Source organism: Mus caroli, unplaced genomic scaffold (assembly GCF_978045245.1).
Source record: "Mus caroli unplaced genomic scaffold, Mus_caroli_1 scaffold_9, whole genome shotgun sequence".
Taxonomy (NCBI): domain Eukaryota; kingdom Metazoa; phylum Chordata; class Mammalia; order Rodentia; family Muridae; genus Mus; species Mus caroli.
In genome coordinates, this window is record NW_028227264.1 from 20,050,609 (window position 1) to 20,070,172 (window position 19,564).

The following is a 19,564-nucleotide window of genomic DNA, read 5'->3' on the forward strand; positions in this document are numbered from 1 at the left end:
TCTGGCTGCCCAACCCCAACCCCAAACCATGTTGAACTCCTTGGATTCTTGTCACCCAGCCCCTCTGTTGTCATTCTCTCAGCTTGTCTATGTTGTTTGTTGTTGTTTTGTTATTTTATTTTCCTGGAATGCTTCTCTAAAGAGATATTTCTTCTCACTCCTGTTTGGCTACTCTGGATGTGGATCTTATATAAGGCAAGATAAGTGCTTGAAACTTTGTGCGTTAGTTCTCAAAATACTGAAGTAACAATGTGGTTCACCAGCGCTCTTCAAAACTTACCACTGAGATTCTGAGATTATCTCTCTCTCTCTCACACACACACACTCACACACACACACACACACACACAGAGAGAGAGAGAGAGAGAGAGAGAGAGAGAGAGAGAGAGAGAGAGAGAGTCAGAGACAGAACGAGACAGAGACAGACAGACAGAGACAGTCAGAGACACAGAGAGGACTAAAAATGGCAACAAATGGCCTGAATCTTTGCAGGAAGGCTAGTTGATATCCTAGATGAGCTAAGGACAAGGCAGACCCTTGAATAGATTTTTTAGCATGAATCCTGGGAAAACTGATTCTTTTGTCCCCAGTGGTAGGTTGTCTTTCCGGGAACTGACTATGTAGTAGAGTCTGGCCTGAACTCATGGCAATCCTCTTGTGTAAGCATCCTCTCTCAGCGGGTATTATAGGCACAAGCTATTATACACAACCAGATCTAATTCAATTTTAAGTCCTGGACTGATCAAAAATATTCTACTTGAGATATCTAAAGATCTCTATGTATTTTCAAAGATCAAGTTTTCAATCATGGATGAGAGTGATTTAAGAGATATGAGTCTTCTTGGCAATAAGCCTTTGGATTTCGGCAATTAGTGAAATGCACAAGCATGCTGTTCTTAGGAAACAAGCATTGTATGGTGGGAACTGAATTCAGTTCTGAGTATACTAGTCTGACTCACTATGTGCCAAGCTCAGGACTAAGCAGAGTGACCCAAAAGACAGGTCTGCGGTCCAAGTAAAGGAGATGGTTGTGGCAATGAGACATTAAGTGTCTGTTACTGTAAGTGTTTAAACAGAATAAGGAAAAAGTTTAATGAGATAGCCTTTTGGGCTTTACTAATTCCAACTAATTCTACAAGTGTTTGATTAAGCAATCCACCCGGGATAACCTTGCACCAGTAGCAAGAAAGGCAGAGAGGCAGGATTGACTCAGACTGTCAGAGAGCCGGCTTGGCACTCAGGATGGCTCCGCAGTTAGGAGCACTTGCCGTGCGATTAGGATGACCAGAATTCTCATTGCAGCATCTGCCTACCAAGCTGGGCACCTGCCACACACCTGTAGCCCCAACACTGAGCCAGGCAGAAACAAGAGGATCACTAGGGCTTGCTATTTCTATCCTAGCTGAGAAAACATGGACCTCATGTGTGGGAGAGACCCTGCCTCAAAGGAATATGTGAAGGGTAATAGAAGATGAGACCTAGTGTTTTCATACCTCCATATTGTGCATGCACACATGCACACACATGCACATAAACACACTCACACACATATACACACATATGCACACACTCACACATGTACATGTGCACATACATGCGCACAGATACACATAAACACATATACCACACACAAGCACATACACACACATTCACACATAACACACATGCACTCACACACACATATACACACATGCATATACATACACATGCACTCTACACACATGCACACACTTACACTACCAGGAAGAAGAAACGTCCTTGTCTTCTTCTTCCTGTTCCTTACCACCTCATCTCAAACTTACCCACACGTGGTTCCTGTGCTTAGATCCGTCTACACTGCAGTCAAAATGGCTTCCATATGTAACACTAACACTCCGGTTGGTTTTCCTCCTGACCAGCCAGAGATTTGTCACTGTAGCTTTCAAGGGTCATTTGCAAATCTTGCCTGCAATTGGTCTGAGGATGTGTGTAAACAGAGTGAGGCACTTCTCCACTGTTCCTTGCCACACTGAAGTTTTGCTCTGGTCCAGGGACCAGCACAATGGACAAGCTTACGCATGTCCGAATGTCTAGCGGGACATTCCTTGAACTCGGCTAATGGTTAGGAAGGGATTATATATTTGTTCAGAAGTGGTCAAGAGAGCTGACAAGAGAAATCCGTCAAAATTTCAAGGCTCTCAGTTCCTGCTGCTGATGTCTTACTCGGTGGATTCCTTTCATCGGCCCTGGTTTCACATTGAAATTGTGCTGGTTGTTAAGACAGCTCTTTGTATTTCACTTGAGAGGGTTGGGGGAGGGGGAGGTACTATAAAACAAAATGAACCTGGCCCTCTTCTGAATTTGTAAATCTCACTTCCGTGGAGTTTTACCATGCACAAGGATACACATGGCTTTCCATGGGCTCTGAGAAGTGATGCTCAGAAATGGGATCAATGTAGCACAGAATGCGTTTCTAATCACTCTCTTTTATCCCTTATAGATCTTATTGGCTTGTCGTGGGTGTGCTTCATATACACAATCCTGAGTCTGGCATCGCTGGCTTTTGTTGTTCTGTTTATACCTGAGACTAAGGGATGCTCTTTGGAACAAATATCAGTGGAGCTAGCAAAGGCGTAAGTATTCGTATCCTTGGTCTTTGTTTGAAGTGCAGTTTTTACATACAGTTAATTAAATAAACATCTGAAGTTACTTTAGGATATTTCCTTTGCTGTAAGACTGTCTACCTGATCCCACTGCCCCGACCGTGTCCTTGATGTGTGTGAACTTTTGTTCATCGATATACAAGACTTTTAAATCTCTATTCAGTGATGAGCAAGAATCCCAAGCTGGGCGTGGTACTAAACGCCCGTGATCCTAGCACCTCAGAGGTGAAGCCAAGGAGACTGAGTTCGAGGTGACCCTTAACCTCACATCAGTGTTAGGCCAACTTAAAGAGACCTCGCCTCTACCTTCCTCTCTCCCCCAAGAAAGAAGTCTTCATTTCTAGCTCCTCACTCAGGAGGCCGGCTTTGTTTGAGGTTCTAGGTAAATGCTGGGATATGATGCCTGTCCTGGGCTAGGACCGTGGATCGCTTCAGTGCTTCATCTAAAACAGGCTCAAGGGTCTTTTGTGCCCAAACCCTTACGGCTACGATTAGTAGAAGAACTCTTGGTGCTAAATGTCTATGATCCCTTATAATGTGGTACATTCAAGTTAACTTTAGTGAAGGTTAGAAGTGTCTTCCACAGTTAGGCAGTTAAATTCCAGGCACTTCAGTGAGTTACACATGGAGAGATGAGATAACTAATGTAACTGGCAAGTGGGGCCATGAACAACTCTCAGAGCAGGGCACCAAGTTCTAACTGATCAGGCCCAAGGGAAGTGCTGGCAACAGTCTAGCAGTGGAGGGGAAGGTGCTCTCCTTAGGATTCAATTAGAAATGGGGGCAGGATTAGTCCTCAGCTTTACTGCAAAGGAGGAAACTGGACAATAGTTTTTAATAGGCTGTGACTTCTCTTGTAAAAATAATGCTCAGGCACCGAGGAGACATAGACAGTAGCAGGAACTATGACAGTGACCCCCTAGCCTTCATCTCAGGCAAGCTCCAGGGTGACAGATGAGCTGACAGTGGAACTATGTGTGCAGATACAAAGGCCAGCCAGTTAGTCCTGTGTTAGCCTGGGCTGGAGTGAGGAGACTCCCGGAAAACTTTCACTTTGTGTTGCTGACCCTTGGTATGGTTACAGTCTTTAAAACAGTTGACCTCGGCCGGGTGTGGTGGTGCACGCCTTTAATCCCAGCACTTGGGAGGCAGAGGCAGGTGGATTTCTGAGTTCGAGGCCAGCCTGGTCTACAAAGTGAGCTCCAGGACAGCCAGGGTTACAGAGAAATCCTGTCTCGAAAAACCAAAAAAAAACAAAAAACAAAAACAAAAACAAAACAAACAAACAAACAAAAAAAACCAAACCAAAAAAACAATTGACCTCACTAAGCAAAGAGCTCCTCTCTATTCATAAGTTGACTATCAAATTTGGGGTTACGCTTTGCTGCAGATGAGGCCACTTTAAGAAAATAAAACAGAAATGATTAATTTATAATGAAACAAATGCAGTTGTCAGGCAGGCTGATGGAAGAGCTAACTGCACATGGAGACTGGGTGTGATCAAGCTTCCTCCTAGCTGCCTGACAGCATTTAGCACAGCTTTGCCTTTTGTTTGTTTGAAAGAGGGTCTCGAAACAGGCTGGCCTTGAGCTCACCCCCCATTCTCCACCTCTCAACACAGGGCAGGTTTTTTACTGAGGGTCCTGAGATGACGCTTTGTCCACATCTAACACAGTGGGAGGAGGGAGCAGTCAGGACTAAAATAAATGAGCCACCCTCATCACGGCCTTGCCTACACTTCACTTATGATTTAATATGATTTAATTCTTCTTCCCTAAGGCAACAGACAAGAAAGAACCAAAGCCCGGCGAGGTGGTACACAACTTTAATTCCAGCGCTTGGGAGGCTAGCCTGGTTTACATAGCAGGCTGGCCAGTGCTATATACTGGCCTCTCCCTTCCCCCTACCCCCAATAAAATATGAAAATTAAGGCAGTATCAAGAAACTATTCCTACTTTAGGTGGTAAACAAGAAATTAGATCAGTGTAGGATACCATGTTGTTTAGCATAAAGATAAATTCCTAGTTTTGTTAGAAAGTTTCATTGTATACGTTTCTCCCCTACCCCCAAAGGAGAGAAGAACAGAACTGAATCTTGAAAGTCATTTGAGTAAAGAAGCTCTTGGGGATGCCAGGCAGTGGTGGCACATGCCTTTAATCACAGCACTTGGGAGGTAGAGGCAGGTGGATTTCTGATTTCAAGGCCAGCCTGGTCTACAGAGTGAGTTCCAGGACACAGAGAAACCCTGTCTTGAAAAACTCAAAAAAAATTTAAAAAAAAAGAAGCTCACGGGGGCTGGGATAGGGTTGTGCACAGGAATGTTGCACTCAGAGCTGTGCTACGAAGGTAGCATGCCTTTGAGACTGGGAAAGGGGCCCAGAACAAAGAGGGGTCAGGAAGAGCCTCTAACTATCTTAGTAAAGAAATTGTACTTTAAAGGAAGTAGTGGTTATTTTTGTTGTTTCTTTTTTGCAGTGTATAGTGTATGTGGAATATGCGAATGTGTTGGGATACTTGTGCCAGGAGTATACATATGGAGGTCAAAGCTGGACTTTGCCACCTTCCTCTATTGATCGCCACTGTATTTCCTTGAGCTAGGGTCTCTCAATGAACTCGATGTTCACTGTTTTGGCTAAGCTGGATGGCCTGGATCCTCTCGGCTCCACCCCTCAGTCTTAGGGCTGCAGGCATGCCCTTAGCCATGCCCAATGTCTACATACGTGCTGAAGATTTCAACTCAAGCCCCCTCCTTTATACGGAAAATGCTCTTATCCACTGAGCCACCCCTCTAGAGGAAGGGTTTAAAATAAAAGGAGATGAAGTGGCCAGAGTTTAGAAGGAATGCTCTGGCAAAATAGGAAGGATGGACAGAGAAGTGGCTGAATGGAAGGAGCTATTTGAGATGGTTGATGGGAAGGCATGAAGCTGGTCAGGGTCACACTCACTTTTCCTGGGCAAGAGAGCCCAGGAAACTGGAACCTCTACAGGAAGGATGGCTGAGGGAAAGGAGGCAATTAGAACTGCTCTCAGGCTTCCAGAATCAATCCAGTATGTAAGTGACATTGAAGGTAGCAAGATGTCGGGGACGAGGGGCAGGTTTGGCTGAGGGTCTGGTGTGGAGGTTGGGGTTAGCCCTGAGCTCCATCTGTACAGATTCCCTCTGTGGTGCTCAAGACGCGCAGTGGACGGAATGTGAGCAGGCACAGGAATCTGGGACTTACATCTTTCAAGATACAGATCTGGTAGTCAACACAGGGCTGCAGGTACTTGGTCCGTGGGCAGCAGCAGGGTGAGAAAGGTTGGCAGGGCCCAGGCTTTTGGCAGCCATCTAAGAACAATATTAGCAACCATCAGTGCAGAAGAGGCTGGCTTGAGCAGGCAAGAGATCCGAGGCTTGCCTTTTGTTGCGTGCATGGTAAATCCAGTTTCTGAATATATACTTTGAATTACCCAATTCCTAACCCAAGGCATAAAATGTGTTTTACAAGTTTGTTTTAAAAAAAAAATGTCTTGTGAACAATAGTAAGTCTGTTAAGATGGAATTGCCGAGTGAACCGCTACTTTCCTCTGACAAACAAAACCTAAGGGCTTACTGTCCATCACACTGGATTTCCTCCCAAAAGTCTTAACTTTAAAATCTTTGCTCATTAAGCAGCTTTCGGGGAGGGTGGTCAAGTAGAGCAAACCGTAAATCTTAACGACTCGAAGACAGCATTAAGAAATACCTAATCTTTCTGTTTAGTGGTCTTCAAGAATGCTCCTTGAGAGCATAGGATTTGGGTATCCAAAGCTCAGCAGAACTTATTCAGCATTCCGGGAGGGGGAGAACAGTAAGAGAGTACGTGCCGGACTTACTGTCTGTGAGAACCACGTTTGGTTCTTTTGAGTCATGCAGTTACTCAGCACCTCAGCCGGGCACCCTCTGAGGCAGTAACGTGTTGAAAACTAGGAGCGGACCGAAGCAAAGTTACTGTGACCCCTCAACAGTCTGGTGACAGATAACAGGCAAGGGTGGGCAGCAGAGAAGTTGGAAGAAGGTGGCCTGTGGCTTAAACACAGCGCTAGCAACGGCAGTACCTGTCCGGTGCATGCTACAGGGGGAACCCCAGAAGGAGCTCTGAGAGGAAAAGAATTCCTTCAGCTCCTCATCTCACCGTCCTAAAGAGCTGAAAGCTTTCCCCTGCTTGGCCGGCTGAGAAATGCTTTAAAAATAAAAATGTGTAAGCAGCTTGAGTTAGGTAAACCAATGAGAAAGGTTTGAAGCATATGTTAAGCAAGGCTCCCTGGAGAGAAACGCCAGAGTCAGAAATCTGCGGTCTGAGTAGATTATCACGTTAACTAAGGAAATGTAGGGCAGTGGGAAGCCCGTGGAACTTGCTAGTCCATGGAAACTGAAGCCAAGTGATGGAGGAGGGCTACTGCTGAGCTGAAGGAGTCTTCTGGAATCTAGAAGTTAATAAAACAAGCCAATCAACTTTTGTCACCATGGAAATCAGTTCTGATGTGCAAATCCCAATAGTTTTCCTAAGGAGTAAGAAAGTTAACGATACCATCACATTAATTTTAAATTTGATACTACTGCACGTTGCTTAATATTTCTCTCTCTATTTAGAGTTGGTCCCCATCCCAGCCTGTTTTTACAAAGCTGATAAAACAAGTATTCTTCCAAGGATGCTAAATTCCTTATAAAATAAATAGTGACTCAGCTGAGAGTCAGGAAACATAGCTGCTATCATGTAACTTGAAAGGGTTTTGTTTTTAATATCAGCCTTCACAACTACAACCCCCCCCCCCCAGTGGGATGCTTGCTATATTCAGTTTCTTCAAATGTGATTTTCCTTTCTTTCTTCCCCCAACATAGGTGAAAACAAACCAGTAAATGTTTTATAGTTTAGTTCTGAAGTCTTTTTTACTATTATCAGACAATATGATTTGTCCATTCCTATGGGCAAACGAATTGCTTCTAAATACTCACTGAGAGCGTGGGAGATGGCTCTGTCAGTTATGTGTGTGCCACGCAAACATGTTTGTCCCCAGCATACGTGGAAAGTGGGGTGGTAGCAATGAATGCTTGCAATCCCAGCATTGGGAAAGAGAAGACAGGACAGCATCCCTGAAGCTTGCTGGTCAGCCAATCCACTCAGACCTGTGAGTTCCAGGTTCAGTGAGAGGCCCTGGGTGTACATGTGAGATATCCAGTATCTCCACAGAGCACACACACTAAGGCACACAGTAAATAAATGAACAAATATATATTTATTAAGCAACTACTATGCATCAGACACTGGTGAAGGTTCTGTAACAAAACTATCAATGAGAAAAAACAATACTCCCAGGATAAGAAAACTGTGCTGACTAGTATTTGGGATGGGGCAGGCTTCAGAAGGCTGTGTTAAGATAACCTTTAAGATGCGGCTCAGGATGGTAGGGGTACAAAGAATGCAGGCAGAGAGCAGCTAGTCCAGAGGCTAACTCACAAACAGGTTTAACCTGTTTCTGGAAGGGCAAGAACTCTTTAAGAGGTCACAGTCCCTGGGATTGATAAGGCAGGCTGAGGGAGGAGTTGCTCTACCTGCAGTGGGAGAGTGGACAGTGACATGCCAGGACTAGCATTTCGGGCCAGGTAGGTCATGAGCAGCCTGAGGCGTAGGGACGCTCACAAGCACAGGGCTAGCTTCAGGTGGCCTTTCATGTTGCAGGGCAGCACAGATCTCTAGTCTTCTGTCCAAGCCACTGTCTGGTGTTGTGCACACACCACCAGCTTCCCTCCAGGTTCAAGTGCCAATTCTGTATTCCTATGACATCAGCCCCCTCATACCCCTTCCCTTCTCCCTTTTCCAAGACTTCTGCTTGCTTCTCCACTCTCCCCGTTTTTATCTTTGTACTTTTTATCAGCATGAATACAGACTTGCAGAGATTTTCCACCCCCCCCCAATCTTGCTGCCTTCTTCTTTCTCTTTCTCCTTCTTTCTTCTTCTCTTTCTCCTTCCTTCCTTCCTTCCTTCCTTCCTTCCTTCCTTCCTTCCTTCCTTCCTTCCTTCCTTCCCTTCTTCTTCTTCTTCTTCTTCTTCTTCTTCTTCTTCTTCTTCTTCTTCTTCTTCTTCTTCTTCTTCTTCTTCTTCTTCTTCTTCTTCTTCTCCTCCTCCTCCTCCTCCTCCTCCTCCTCCTCCTCCTCCTCCTCCTCCTCCTCCTCCTCCTCTTCTTTTTTTCTTCTTCTTGATACGGCTCCATGAATCCCTGGCTTGTCTTTAACTCATTACATGGCTGAGAATAACCTTGAACATCAAACCCTCTTGCAAGTGCAGTGATTACAGGCGTGTACCACCATATCCGGTTTATACGGTGCTAGGGATTGAAGCCAGGGCTTCTTGTACGCTAGGCAAATAATCTGCCAACCAAGCTACATACTGCTTCTCCCTAGCTTCTAAAAAGGGTATTTTAGTGCCATTTTCTTCCAAATTTGCCAGTTCTTTCTTTATAGCAAAGCTCTTTATCCATTCTGCTCATTTCCCTTCTCTTCAGCCTGCTCCAGTGAGACCTCTATGCACTTCCCTGGAAACAGTCCTAACTAACACAGGGGCCAGTCCTCAGCTCATGCTTCAGTGGAGTATGCGGCCCTTTCTGAATAGCTTTACCACATGCATATGAGGACCTACCTTCTCATTGTGCCACCTCTCCCTGCACACCTGTCCTCCCCTGGCTCCACGCCATCTCTGTGGTGAGCGTGGACTTCCTCCCACGTCTCTTCTCTCACACTCACTGCTCATCTGGGCCAATGTCATGCCCTCTGAACCACGTGTACCAGGAGCTGAAATTAATCCATCTCCATCTCTCCTCACCTCGAGGTGTGCCTTGCTTATAATCTCCCTTCGTGTGAAGATAAGCTGAGCATGCTAGTAAGTTCACCCACTGGCTCCCGCCCTACTTTTCTCATTTGGTGTCAGTGTCTTCCTTTTCTTTGCTGGAGTCTTTCATCTCTTCCCCACACCCTACCTCCAGAGTGGGCTGTGCTGGCTCCCACTCCCACTGGCATCCCTTTCTTCCATTGTGGTCTGAGGCATGAACTCCTTTCATTACCATAGTGGTTACCTACACGGTCCCTAATTCCCAACTTCCTCCCCTCCATTCTGTTCCTTTCGAAAGGTGACTCTGTCATCCCTTTGTTCCAGTCCCCTGGGGTTTGTCACATGGAGGAAAAGCAATGCAGTTCACACTTCCTACTGCTCCACTCAGGCCAGCAGCTGCTCCTCACGTCCTTTCCCGAGGCAGCTATCTGCCCTAGTGCCACCTCCCTTTTTCCTGCCGAGGCTAGAAGGCTGGAGTTAAGGATACTTGTGAACTGCCATGTACGTACTGGGAACCGTGCAGAGGCTCTTTGCTCGAGCAACAGATGTTAATAGGCGAACCCCATCCGACAGGAGTTTTTAGTTTGCTGCTGTTTCCCATCCTGGAGGACAATCTCCTGGCTTGTAAAGCTTTCTGTTGAATGCATTAACAAATGAACAGGAGAACTGGATATGGGAGCGAGGCACGGCCCGGGTAACTTCTAAGCTTTTGAGGCATAGATACTGCAGCGTGAAGGGGCCTAGGCTTCAAGGTACAGGGGTAGTTAGAATAATCTTAGATGTATTAATTTGGAGATGTTCATTAGAGTTACAGAAGTTGGCAGCTGAATGTGAATGTTTACTCTGAAGTCTTTATAGAGTTGATTGTTGGAGGCCATTGACCTCATGAAACCAGATGAGAGCATTCATCCGAAGCAGAGGAGAATGAGGCCAAGACTGGACCAAGCCCTCCATCAGAGATCAGAAGGAAGAGATCACCAAGGTCTGAGAGACCAATGATGAGGAGAGAGACCCGAGGGAACAAGTATTTCCAAAGCCAAGAGGTGTTCCAAGGCAGCGTAGACTCCAAGTTAGACATCTCAGGCTTGGGACTCCAGGAGGCTCAGGACCTGGGGCTGACGCTGCTGTCTCAGTGGGGAGGTCATCTGGCTCTGCCATGGAGAACAAATGTACAGGGTGACCTTTCACTTATTGTCACTGGTCCCTTCTCTAGCTCATGTTCTCAAGTACCGTGCTCAACAGACCAGGTCTCCAGTCCTTCCCCAGGACTCTGAAGGCCGTTGCTTGCCACCCACATCTTCACTTCCTCTCTTGCTTGGCTCAGATTCCCTCCTCTTTGACTTCTCCTGTCATTCAGGAAAACCTAGCTCTCATCAACACCTCTCAGCCTTTTTTAGCCCTAATCTGAAAAGCAAATGCTATATGACCAGTCTCGTGCAAGGTTAGGGACGTAACCCTGACAGGGCGCTGTACGATGCCCTGCCACCCAGAGCAGTTCCCTGAGGAACTTTCTGCTCTTTGAGATACTTCAATACCACCTCCCACTTTCTGTCGTGGCTCCCTTGGTCAATGCCTTTTGTGATGATCATGCTTTCTGTCCCTCCACCCCCACCTAGTCCATCGTTACAGGCCACAGGCCCTCCAAGTACTGTGCCAGTGCATTCTGGGATTCTGCATAAGGACTCCCAACTTGACCTCCAGGAATTATGGGTTGCTGAGCAATATATAATCCCTATGGAAACCCTCACTCTGTCCCCCATTCTGTTTTCTCATCAGCTTCACACCCCCAAATCACATGCTTTTGCGCTTGTCTATAAAAGCACAAACCCTTGGAAGCAAGTCTTATCCAACTCCACCCACTCTGCCTACTGTGACCCACTTCATCCCCATGGAAGAGAGAAAGGTTCAAAGGCGCTCCCTTCCTGGTAAATAAAAGGGTACAGCATATTTTATGCAGATGGAAATAATTTATGCTGTAGAAAAGGGGAACAGAAGGTGGAATATTGGCATAATAGGGAGCTAGAAAATGCAAGAACATGAGTCACGATTAGGGGTGAAGTCAGCCCCTTTTGGAGTCTTGGCCTGTACAGAGGGGTGCTGTGGCCATGTTCTGAGAGGATGGCTGCCCCAGTTTACTCTCTGCATGAGACGGAGCAGAGGCCAAAGGTATGTATCACAGTTCTCAAGCACATTAAGGCTTCACAGTAAAAATGTTTTTCCATGAACTAAACCATGACAACCCCAGGGTGATTTTAAAAATAATACGCTGCAGATTTCTTTCAAGTACTATATAAACGAAGAATGACATTTTCATTAGCGCCTCTCTCTCTTTCAGGAACTATGTGAAAAACAACATTTGTTTTATGAGTCACCACCAGGAAGAATTAGTGCCAACACAGCTTCAAAAACGAAAGCCCCAAGAGCAGCTCCCAGAGTGTAACCACCTGTGTGGAAGGGGACAGTCACAACGGCCCTCGCCAGACACCTAACAAGCTCCAATCCCTACGTGTGGCACAGTGGCAGGACTTACAAGGGTCTCTGCCATGTTCTCTCCTCACTGTCATGGAGAAGTTTTACTAGGACACCCTGAAATTAGAAAGACCACCATTAATCCCTCTTCCCCCAAACAGACTTTTGCCAAAAGGTACAAGAGGCACCAATGTCCTGATGTATCGGGTCAAGCAAACAATACTGGCAGGTTCAACACCTTCAACTTTTTCTCTAGTTCAGCTTTTGAAAAGACTACATTCTAGTGATGAGGCCTGGCTCTGCCTTAAGCTGTCTGTGTAGGATGCCACTCACAGCTTGGCACTCAAGACACAGTCGTGTTCTGGGCAGGCACTTACCACGTGTGCCTCTGAAGACACTGTGTGGATGATTTCATTGCATCTACGTTGTAGATTAGGATGGTGTCCTGAATAAGACTTTAGTTGGCATTCAAGTCCACCAGTACAAAGATTATGCAGCTTATACATCACACGTGAGATACTTGTCAATCAAAGTACTCTTTTGTAAGTTTTATGTCAAATTTTAAAACTCTAAGATAAACCATTTTCCATTTCTTTTTCAAAAATGAGTAGAAAGATTAATTTAAAATTCCTGGGACCATATTTATTTAGAAATAGCTGTTAGTAAATATTAGACAAGGAGTCCGGACATAATACTTATCCAGATCTCTAAGCAGTTAGCTTTAAATTATACGGTCAAATCTCTAAGAGTTGTCTCCTGGGAAGGCCTTCGTGGTAACCTGTCACAGCCCACAGCTTCCTGCAGTTCTTCCCTGCCCTCAGGAATCACTCTACCTCAGGCTACAGACAGAGGGATGGCACTGACATCAGGACCTTCCTGTCTGTGATGAGCAGTGGTGGAGAGCCACGCCAGCAAGGTGGCTTTTACCCATGTGATGCGCTTCTCTGGCCTCTATTTTTTCCGTTTGAATTTTAAGATCTGACAAAGCATTTCACCAAGAGAATTTGCATATGATAGAAAAATAAATCTGTGATTGAAAAAAAGAGAGCAGACCCCCTAATTTGGGTTTTTCTTCCTTTCCCCACCAAATGGTCCCAGTCTGACGAGGTGTGTGCCCACCACATGCCCTGGTAGCAAAGACAAGGGATGGGGATGAGCAGCAGCAGGAGCGCAGAGCCTGGGCCTCAGGCAGGCGCACAACAGGAGGCCTGGTTCTCAAATGCAGCCTCTGAGGAAGGGAGATTTAAACCCTGATTACATCACAGTGTATTTCCAATGCGGGAAGAACGGGTGAGGTGTGTTTTGTGAAGCTTCACTTCAAATTTACCACGAGTCTCTGCAGTCATAGGCCACCCTTTAAAAATACTCAAGGCAGGTTATCAATGTAAGCTTTTTTCTTTTCCCCTCCAAGTTCTCAGATTAAGATATTTTAAAAACTGTTAAACGATTCGATTTTGCACATCCATGGACACACACACTTGGCTATTTTGTTTGTGTATTCTTTGTGAATGGGCAAAAATAAGCAAATGTAGCTTATTACTAATGACTTCAATGAAGCACTGGATCCTTCTACTGTTCTCCTATCACCAGCTATGGAACAAGACATTTGTGCTTTCAATATAACCTTTTACCCAGTATTAGCCCCATGTCACTCCCATGAAGCCTGTGGTTTTCAAAAATAAAAAAGGGGAATACTTAAAACTTGGATGTATATATTCACAGTTTTTATTTATATAAAAATTTTTACAGTACTTGTAGAAAACCAGGCGACGCAACACCCACTCACTCCTTCCCAGCATTGTTGTGGGGACCGCCCAGGAAGCTGCCAGACGGTGGCCTCACAGGCGACCCCATGTTCACTCTTCCCTCCTCAGACACACACTTACCCAGAGCTCCAGCTCTGCCTGGCTTTCAGGTCACTGAACACTGAACATGTCACAGCGATTGGATCTGCACCTTCCCTACCCGAGTTTCTGCCTCACATACATGTTTCTGAACACTGCAAACCAGGAGTTCACTGTTAAAACAAGTGGTAAATCCTCATGGTTTTAAAGCCGTCTACTTCTACCTCTGTTTTTTTTTTTTTTTTAAATAATCTTAAAACAAGCAAAAAAACCAAACCAAACCAAAACAAACAAACAAACAAAACCCCAAAACAACCAAAACCAAAACCCAAATATAAAAACAATTTTTAAGAAATTGAAGGCTTTAAAAACTCACAATGAATTATGGGAAAAGCAAGTGCGAAGCTCACCTTTGCTCCCTCGTTCTGAAGGAGCTGAGGGGCAGGGGATGAGAAGGCTTTAAGAAACCAGAACTGAACACAGACTCTTATTTATGCACTGCCCAGCCAGTGCTTAAGTTAGCCTTGGAAGGTCTGTAATATGGTGCACATGTCACAAGCCTTTGCAAACATTTCAAAAATACAACAGTAAGTCAGAGCTTGATGGGAAATAGTTTCGTCTGTACAGAGAGTCTACGGTTTGACTCCACCTAGCTTATTGGTAGGTAAAGCCACTCCTGGCTACACTAAGCACCTGCCCGACCATGCCTTTCCACCCAGAGCCCATGCACGGCCGAGGCCCTGTCTCATGGAACTGAAGTTTAAGAGTGGCCTCTCTTAATCCTCCAGTCACCCTTCACGTGCAATACTCAGACACGGCGAGGACAGAGACGAGCTTGCCAGAGGCTTTGGGTCAAGTCGAGCCACTTCTTATTAAAACACAATGTCAGTCAATTTCTGACAAGACCAGCATAGCCTTGAGCACTGACCTAAGGGTAGATAAGAACCCCTGCTGGCTCCTTCATCTACAGCCAGCTTTCCAGAATAACAAGGGTTACAGGGCTACTGCAGATCCACCTAGACAGGAAAAGGCCTCTCTTCAAAACTACAACCTCTTAGCTTTTAAAACGCATTTAACATTTTCTATCATATTAAATTAGTAACACAAACATTATCATTTACCTGTGGAGGTCTACCCTAGTTACCTAGAGCTTATATACATGGTTTTTACTTCCAATCTGGGAGGAGAAAATTCTAATTGATATTTGGTAACAGAGCATGAAAAGATACTATATACATGTAGCATACACACAAATATATACAAACTCACTTCAAAAAGAAGCCCACACACTTTAGCCAAAGTCTAAGCCTGCATAGATTTTAAAAAAATTATGAATACAGTTGTTTAAAAGAAAAAATGGTGACTAAAAGTTACAGAATGGATATGAAGAGAGATCTTTTCCAAACTTTTATTTGTGCACATTCAACTTAAAAAGATAACGTTTACAGGTTCTTTGGTGCCCATATTCAGCATACAAAAATGTAAAAGACTATTCACAAATCAAACACATTAGCTCCAACTGGAAAAATAATGACATCAATAAAACAACTGTCGGGAAGTGCACACTGCGACAGCTCTGCCTGTGGGACATGGAGATTACTGCGAAAATAAATAGAACGTCCTTTTGTAAAAGCAGCAATGTCATGTCTTGTAAACTTCCTTTTTATATTACAGCAAACTTTGAAGTAAAATCCAAAGGGACTGGAGCTTACACTGCAGCGGTGAGTCCGAGTCTGTCCTCGGTCACTGTTGGTCCAGTTTTCCTTGTGTTTTGAGTCCAATGTGCAGCAGGTCTCAAACGGTGCTCAGGTGGAGACTAACCAACCAAGTTTGAGTTATAAAATCTCCTTCCTGCTTTCAAACACGAACGGGTAGATCTGTTCCACGGCAGTCGCCACAGCCTTTACATTGGGCCCTGTAAGAAGAACGAGGAAGGGTTGAGAGGAGTCTGGAGAGGGCACCCCCTGGTTTAGCAGCTCAGGCCTCCGATCACCATGCTATGGCACACTTCCACAGTCCCGGCCGGACACAGCTACAGCAAGAACCCAGGCCGCACACTGTTTTAAATCACACAGTCAGTCATGTGCTTTATCTCTGGCCCTGGCAGAAGGGTCCAAAACAGCAATCAGTACAGGGAGGACGGACAGACGTTCGCACAGTTCCACTGATATCAGATTAGTCTCGGGGCCCCTGCAGGAACCCATCCAAGAGATGTCATGCTGCTACCCACGCTCTGGCTCTTTCATTATAGAGTCTCAAAGTGCCCAGCCTCACGCCAGCACTGAGGTGACCACTGACCTCAGAGGTTATCTAATTCAGCAGGATTCTGGGGCAGCATCAGGTGATGAGGCCATGCAATGTAGTAATAATTAGCCCACAGAACTCGATCATTTACATGATCAAAAGGAACATGAAAGGGGAGAAACATTTTCTTAAATTTGTGAACAAAGGTGTCCCAGTAATAATAAACCACCCCTTGAAAAGCCATGAAAATGTATAGACACCTGCCGATTGTAAGCTTCCCCAGTACTTATACAGTGTATTCTGATCCATTCCTTTCTGGCTCATCCCACTGTTACAGCACTTTCAGGAGCTATACATTCATAGGACATTCTGCATGTATGCATATATGGCATAGTAATTAATCAGGTCAAGTCATAAGGTGTTTAACCAATCATCTATCAATTTGATAATTATACTTGGAAAAAAAAGTTAACCACAAAGTAACAAAGTATTGTAATTAAGCAGGTTAATTTTCTTAAGTTTGTTATGGTGTCTTGTTTATCACCATTCCTCTTGCCCATGAAATATATTTACTGAATTAAGTCAGAGTCTCACAATGTAGACCAGGTTGGCTGCTTGAGTGCTGGGATTAAAGGCATTAGCTACCACATCCTGGATACATATACACATACACATTTCTTTAGGTTTACACTGTGTTACCCTGCACTTAAACTATAGGGGAATCTAGGCTCAGAAGTTTAGAGGTATCTGAACTAAGAGAACAAGTTCTCGGTCTCATTCCTAAGAGGAGCCTGGCAATGACTGCATGGAACGAGCTAAACTGCATCTGAGCCAAGCTAAACTGCATCTGAGCCTCCATTCACTGAGAATTAAAGACAACTACAAGAGACTAATGAATCTATCTTGGCTCATTTTTGTCTTCGGGGACTGATTCCTAAAGCATGTCCAAGTATAATTTAATATCACAGTGCACTCAAAAAAAAAAAAAAAAAAAAAAAAAAAACCCTGCAAGCAAAAGCCCCCCTGGACATGCACACCTTCCACGTGCCTGGCAGAGCCAAATGAGACACTGAAGCCCACGGAGAGCATGGCAGACCGGAGTTGCTTATACTGACTATCTACCTCCAGACCTTAAAAAATGAGCTGCTCCTACATAATTTTAATGTACTATTGCTTATGTTAAGAAGCTAGGCGAGAAAATCATAGTGGGATGTTCCTATTCAAGTGTCTGCAAAGTACAGTTGTGTGCCAGGTGCTGCCCAGAGACTACGTGAGGTAAGCACAGCCATTTGAGTGAGTGTGAAGAATGAGCCTCGTGAGGGTGACCTTGAGAGCAGACACAGGACAAGCTATGAGCACAGATCCCCAGTGAGTGACTCAATCCGAGACAACTGTAGACGCGTGCCGCAGTTACCTGTCACTGTGATACTTCCTGTTGAAAATATCTGTAATGTAGCTCTTAGAGACTTTATCCGATAGCACACGGCAGGATGAAGTTCAGGTTCATAGCTATATAAAAACACAATTATGTTTCATCATTTATACAGAATGGCAGCTTCAAACTTTGTATGTTATCTCGATTCTCAGAAGACCTACCTGGCATGAGGTCTATTGTTCTTTGTAAATTCTGGCAAACGGATCTCAAAGGGCATGTTACACACTGCCAAAACATTCACCACCTTAAAGTCTGTGAAGATGACCTGTGGGAGAGAAGGAGAACGCCGCACGGTACTGTGAAGCACAGAAGAGTTCTAATACGGCAATCTCTACCAAATACCGTTTCCCAGGAACACTGCTATAAAGTGGTATTGGCATAACTGAAACTGTGCTTGTTGTCTTTTAAATTTTATGTGATTAATTTTAATCTTGAAAATGGAATATTTAAAACTGAGAAAAGAGCTAGAAAAGGAAAGGAGTTAAAAGGAATTCCAGAGTCAGAATGGAAAAGCTGTCACTTGAAGAATTAATACTCAGAGTGAATGCTGGGCTCTGAAATTTACTTTAAAGGCACGTCTGTGGTCCTTGTGGCGAGCCAGTCAAAAGCTGCTGTTCACTTGCAGAGACTGCTCTCGACACTGGTAAGCTTACTCTAGGGAAAGCAGCCTTGATAGTTTGTTAAACGTTAACAGGTGCTCCAACTAACATCTTTTAAAAACATTTCTCCCTTTTTTTCTCATTCTCTACCCCCATACTCCCATGGTTTCTGTGTTGTATATCTGTGGCAATGGGGGTTATACTCAGAGCTGTATACATTCCAGGCAAGTCTCTCCCACTGTGCTATATATAATATATATATAGTTAAACATAGTTAAACATTCTCCATAAACCACAGTTGTAGTGAGAGCTACCCTCCAACCCAGTGCCTGCACAAAGCAGCAGAGCTACAAATGTCACGGCACCACATCACGGCTGCCTATGCCACATTACCATGCACTGTGGTCTCCACCCTTCACTGGCACTGCACTCCTGTTTACTTAATTTCTACCTACAGCCCTACTCAAGAACACTTCAAGGACAGCTTACTGAACGTGATACCCAGCCACTGTAAGTGGTCATTTTATTCACGCTTTGACTGTATCAAGGTACTTGAAAGTTGACAAGGCAGTGAGTGACAGGAGAGGGTGCTTGCTGCCCAATAGGTCTGTTAGCTCGATAGCTCTCTAACCATCCTGAGCAGGTATCTTGAGGCAATCAAAAGACATTTTCTGATGACTGCATGGGTGTGGTGAGGGAGGTAGGATAGCTTGAGTTCCCAGAGCAGAGCATTAACGTGTAAGGAAACAATTTATGGGAAAAGCACGATTTTTTCCAAATCTCCAGAGCCATACTTTGTTATCAAATGTTCACACTGTGTGTGAAGGGCAATATGAAGATTCTAGAAAAAGTTCAGCAGAGAAGGATTCCTGTGATTTGTTTAGTCTACTGAACGTCTTAATTTATAAAATTAAATCCTTGAACATGTGCAGTATGCATAGTTTTAGAAAATGTTACCTGAAAACCTAGTTTCTGCAGACTACGGGCTAAACGTCTGGCACCAAATTTAGCTTCTTCTTCACTGCAGTTGAAGTAAAAAAAAGATGATTAGTGGCACAGAGAATGCATTCTACGCTGGAAGCTGAGGCACTTGCAGTCTAGGGAAATGTCCTCCTGGGGCGCAGAGTGGAGGGCACACGGAGCTCAGCCAGGCAACACTCACCTTGTTGCTCCAGTGCAAATAATTTTTCCTGAGGACCAAATTGTAGCTGTAATTCTAGGTTTTCTAAGCTTCATTAATACTTTCTGGAAAAGAAAAATCAATGATCTGATAAGCATTGGTCCTGACAAACATCTCTGTCCTATGTGCCCATGCTATTCCCCACATGCTACGCAGGGCTGACATGACTACTCAGCCAGGTACCATCTTCAAGTCCAGGTCAATACTCAATACAATCAAAGTCTCATGAATGACTTAGAGGCGTATAAACAGACCCAGGAAAAGGTCTATACACGACTCTCCATGCAGAGGTCTTTCCTTGCTCCG

At 44.7% G+C, this 19,564-nt stretch overlaps 2 protein-coding genes across 5 annotated transcripts in view; one reads left to right on the forward strand and one right to left on the reverse strand.

Annotated features, from left to right (window-relative positions):
* Positions 1–13,643, forward strand: part of Slc2a12 (solute carrier family 2 member 12) — a 55,923-nt gene extending 42,280 nt beyond the window's left edge. The window contains exons 4-5 of the mRNA XM_021174503.3: positions 2,480–2,612; positions 11,823–13,643. Of these exons, the coding sequence (XP_021030162.1) occupies positions 2,480–2,612; positions 11,823–11,976 (287 nt within the window). The 3' untranslated portion in view covers positions 11,977–13,643. The remainder of the gene's footprint in view (positions 1–2,479; positions 2,613–11,822) is intronic.
* Positions 13,644–13,660: 17 nt separating this feature from the next.
* The window catches only part of Tbpl1 (TATA-box binding protein like 1), a 28,494-nt gene continuing 22,590 nt past the window's right edge, over positions 13,661–19,564 (reverse strand). For 2 of the 4 annotated variants that reach the window (XM_021174375.3, XM_085842682.1), the window contains exons 3-7: positions 19,241–19,323; positions 19,036–19,099; positions 17,641–17,744; positions 17,459–17,553; positions 13,663–15,715 (exon numbers count right to left, since the gene is read on the reverse strand). In XM_021174375.3, coding sequence (XP_021030034.1) covers positions 15,636–15,715; positions 17,459–17,553; positions 17,641–17,744; positions 19,036–19,099; positions 19,241–19,323 — 426 coding nt within the window. In that variant the 3' untranslated portion in view covers positions 13,663–15,635. Of the gene's footprint in view, positions 15,716–17,458; positions 17,554–17,640; positions 17,745–19,035; positions 19,100–19,240; positions 19,324–19,564 lie in introns of all 4 variants that reach the window. The other 2 variants (XM_085842683.1, XM_085842681.1) reach the window with 2 other exon arrangements.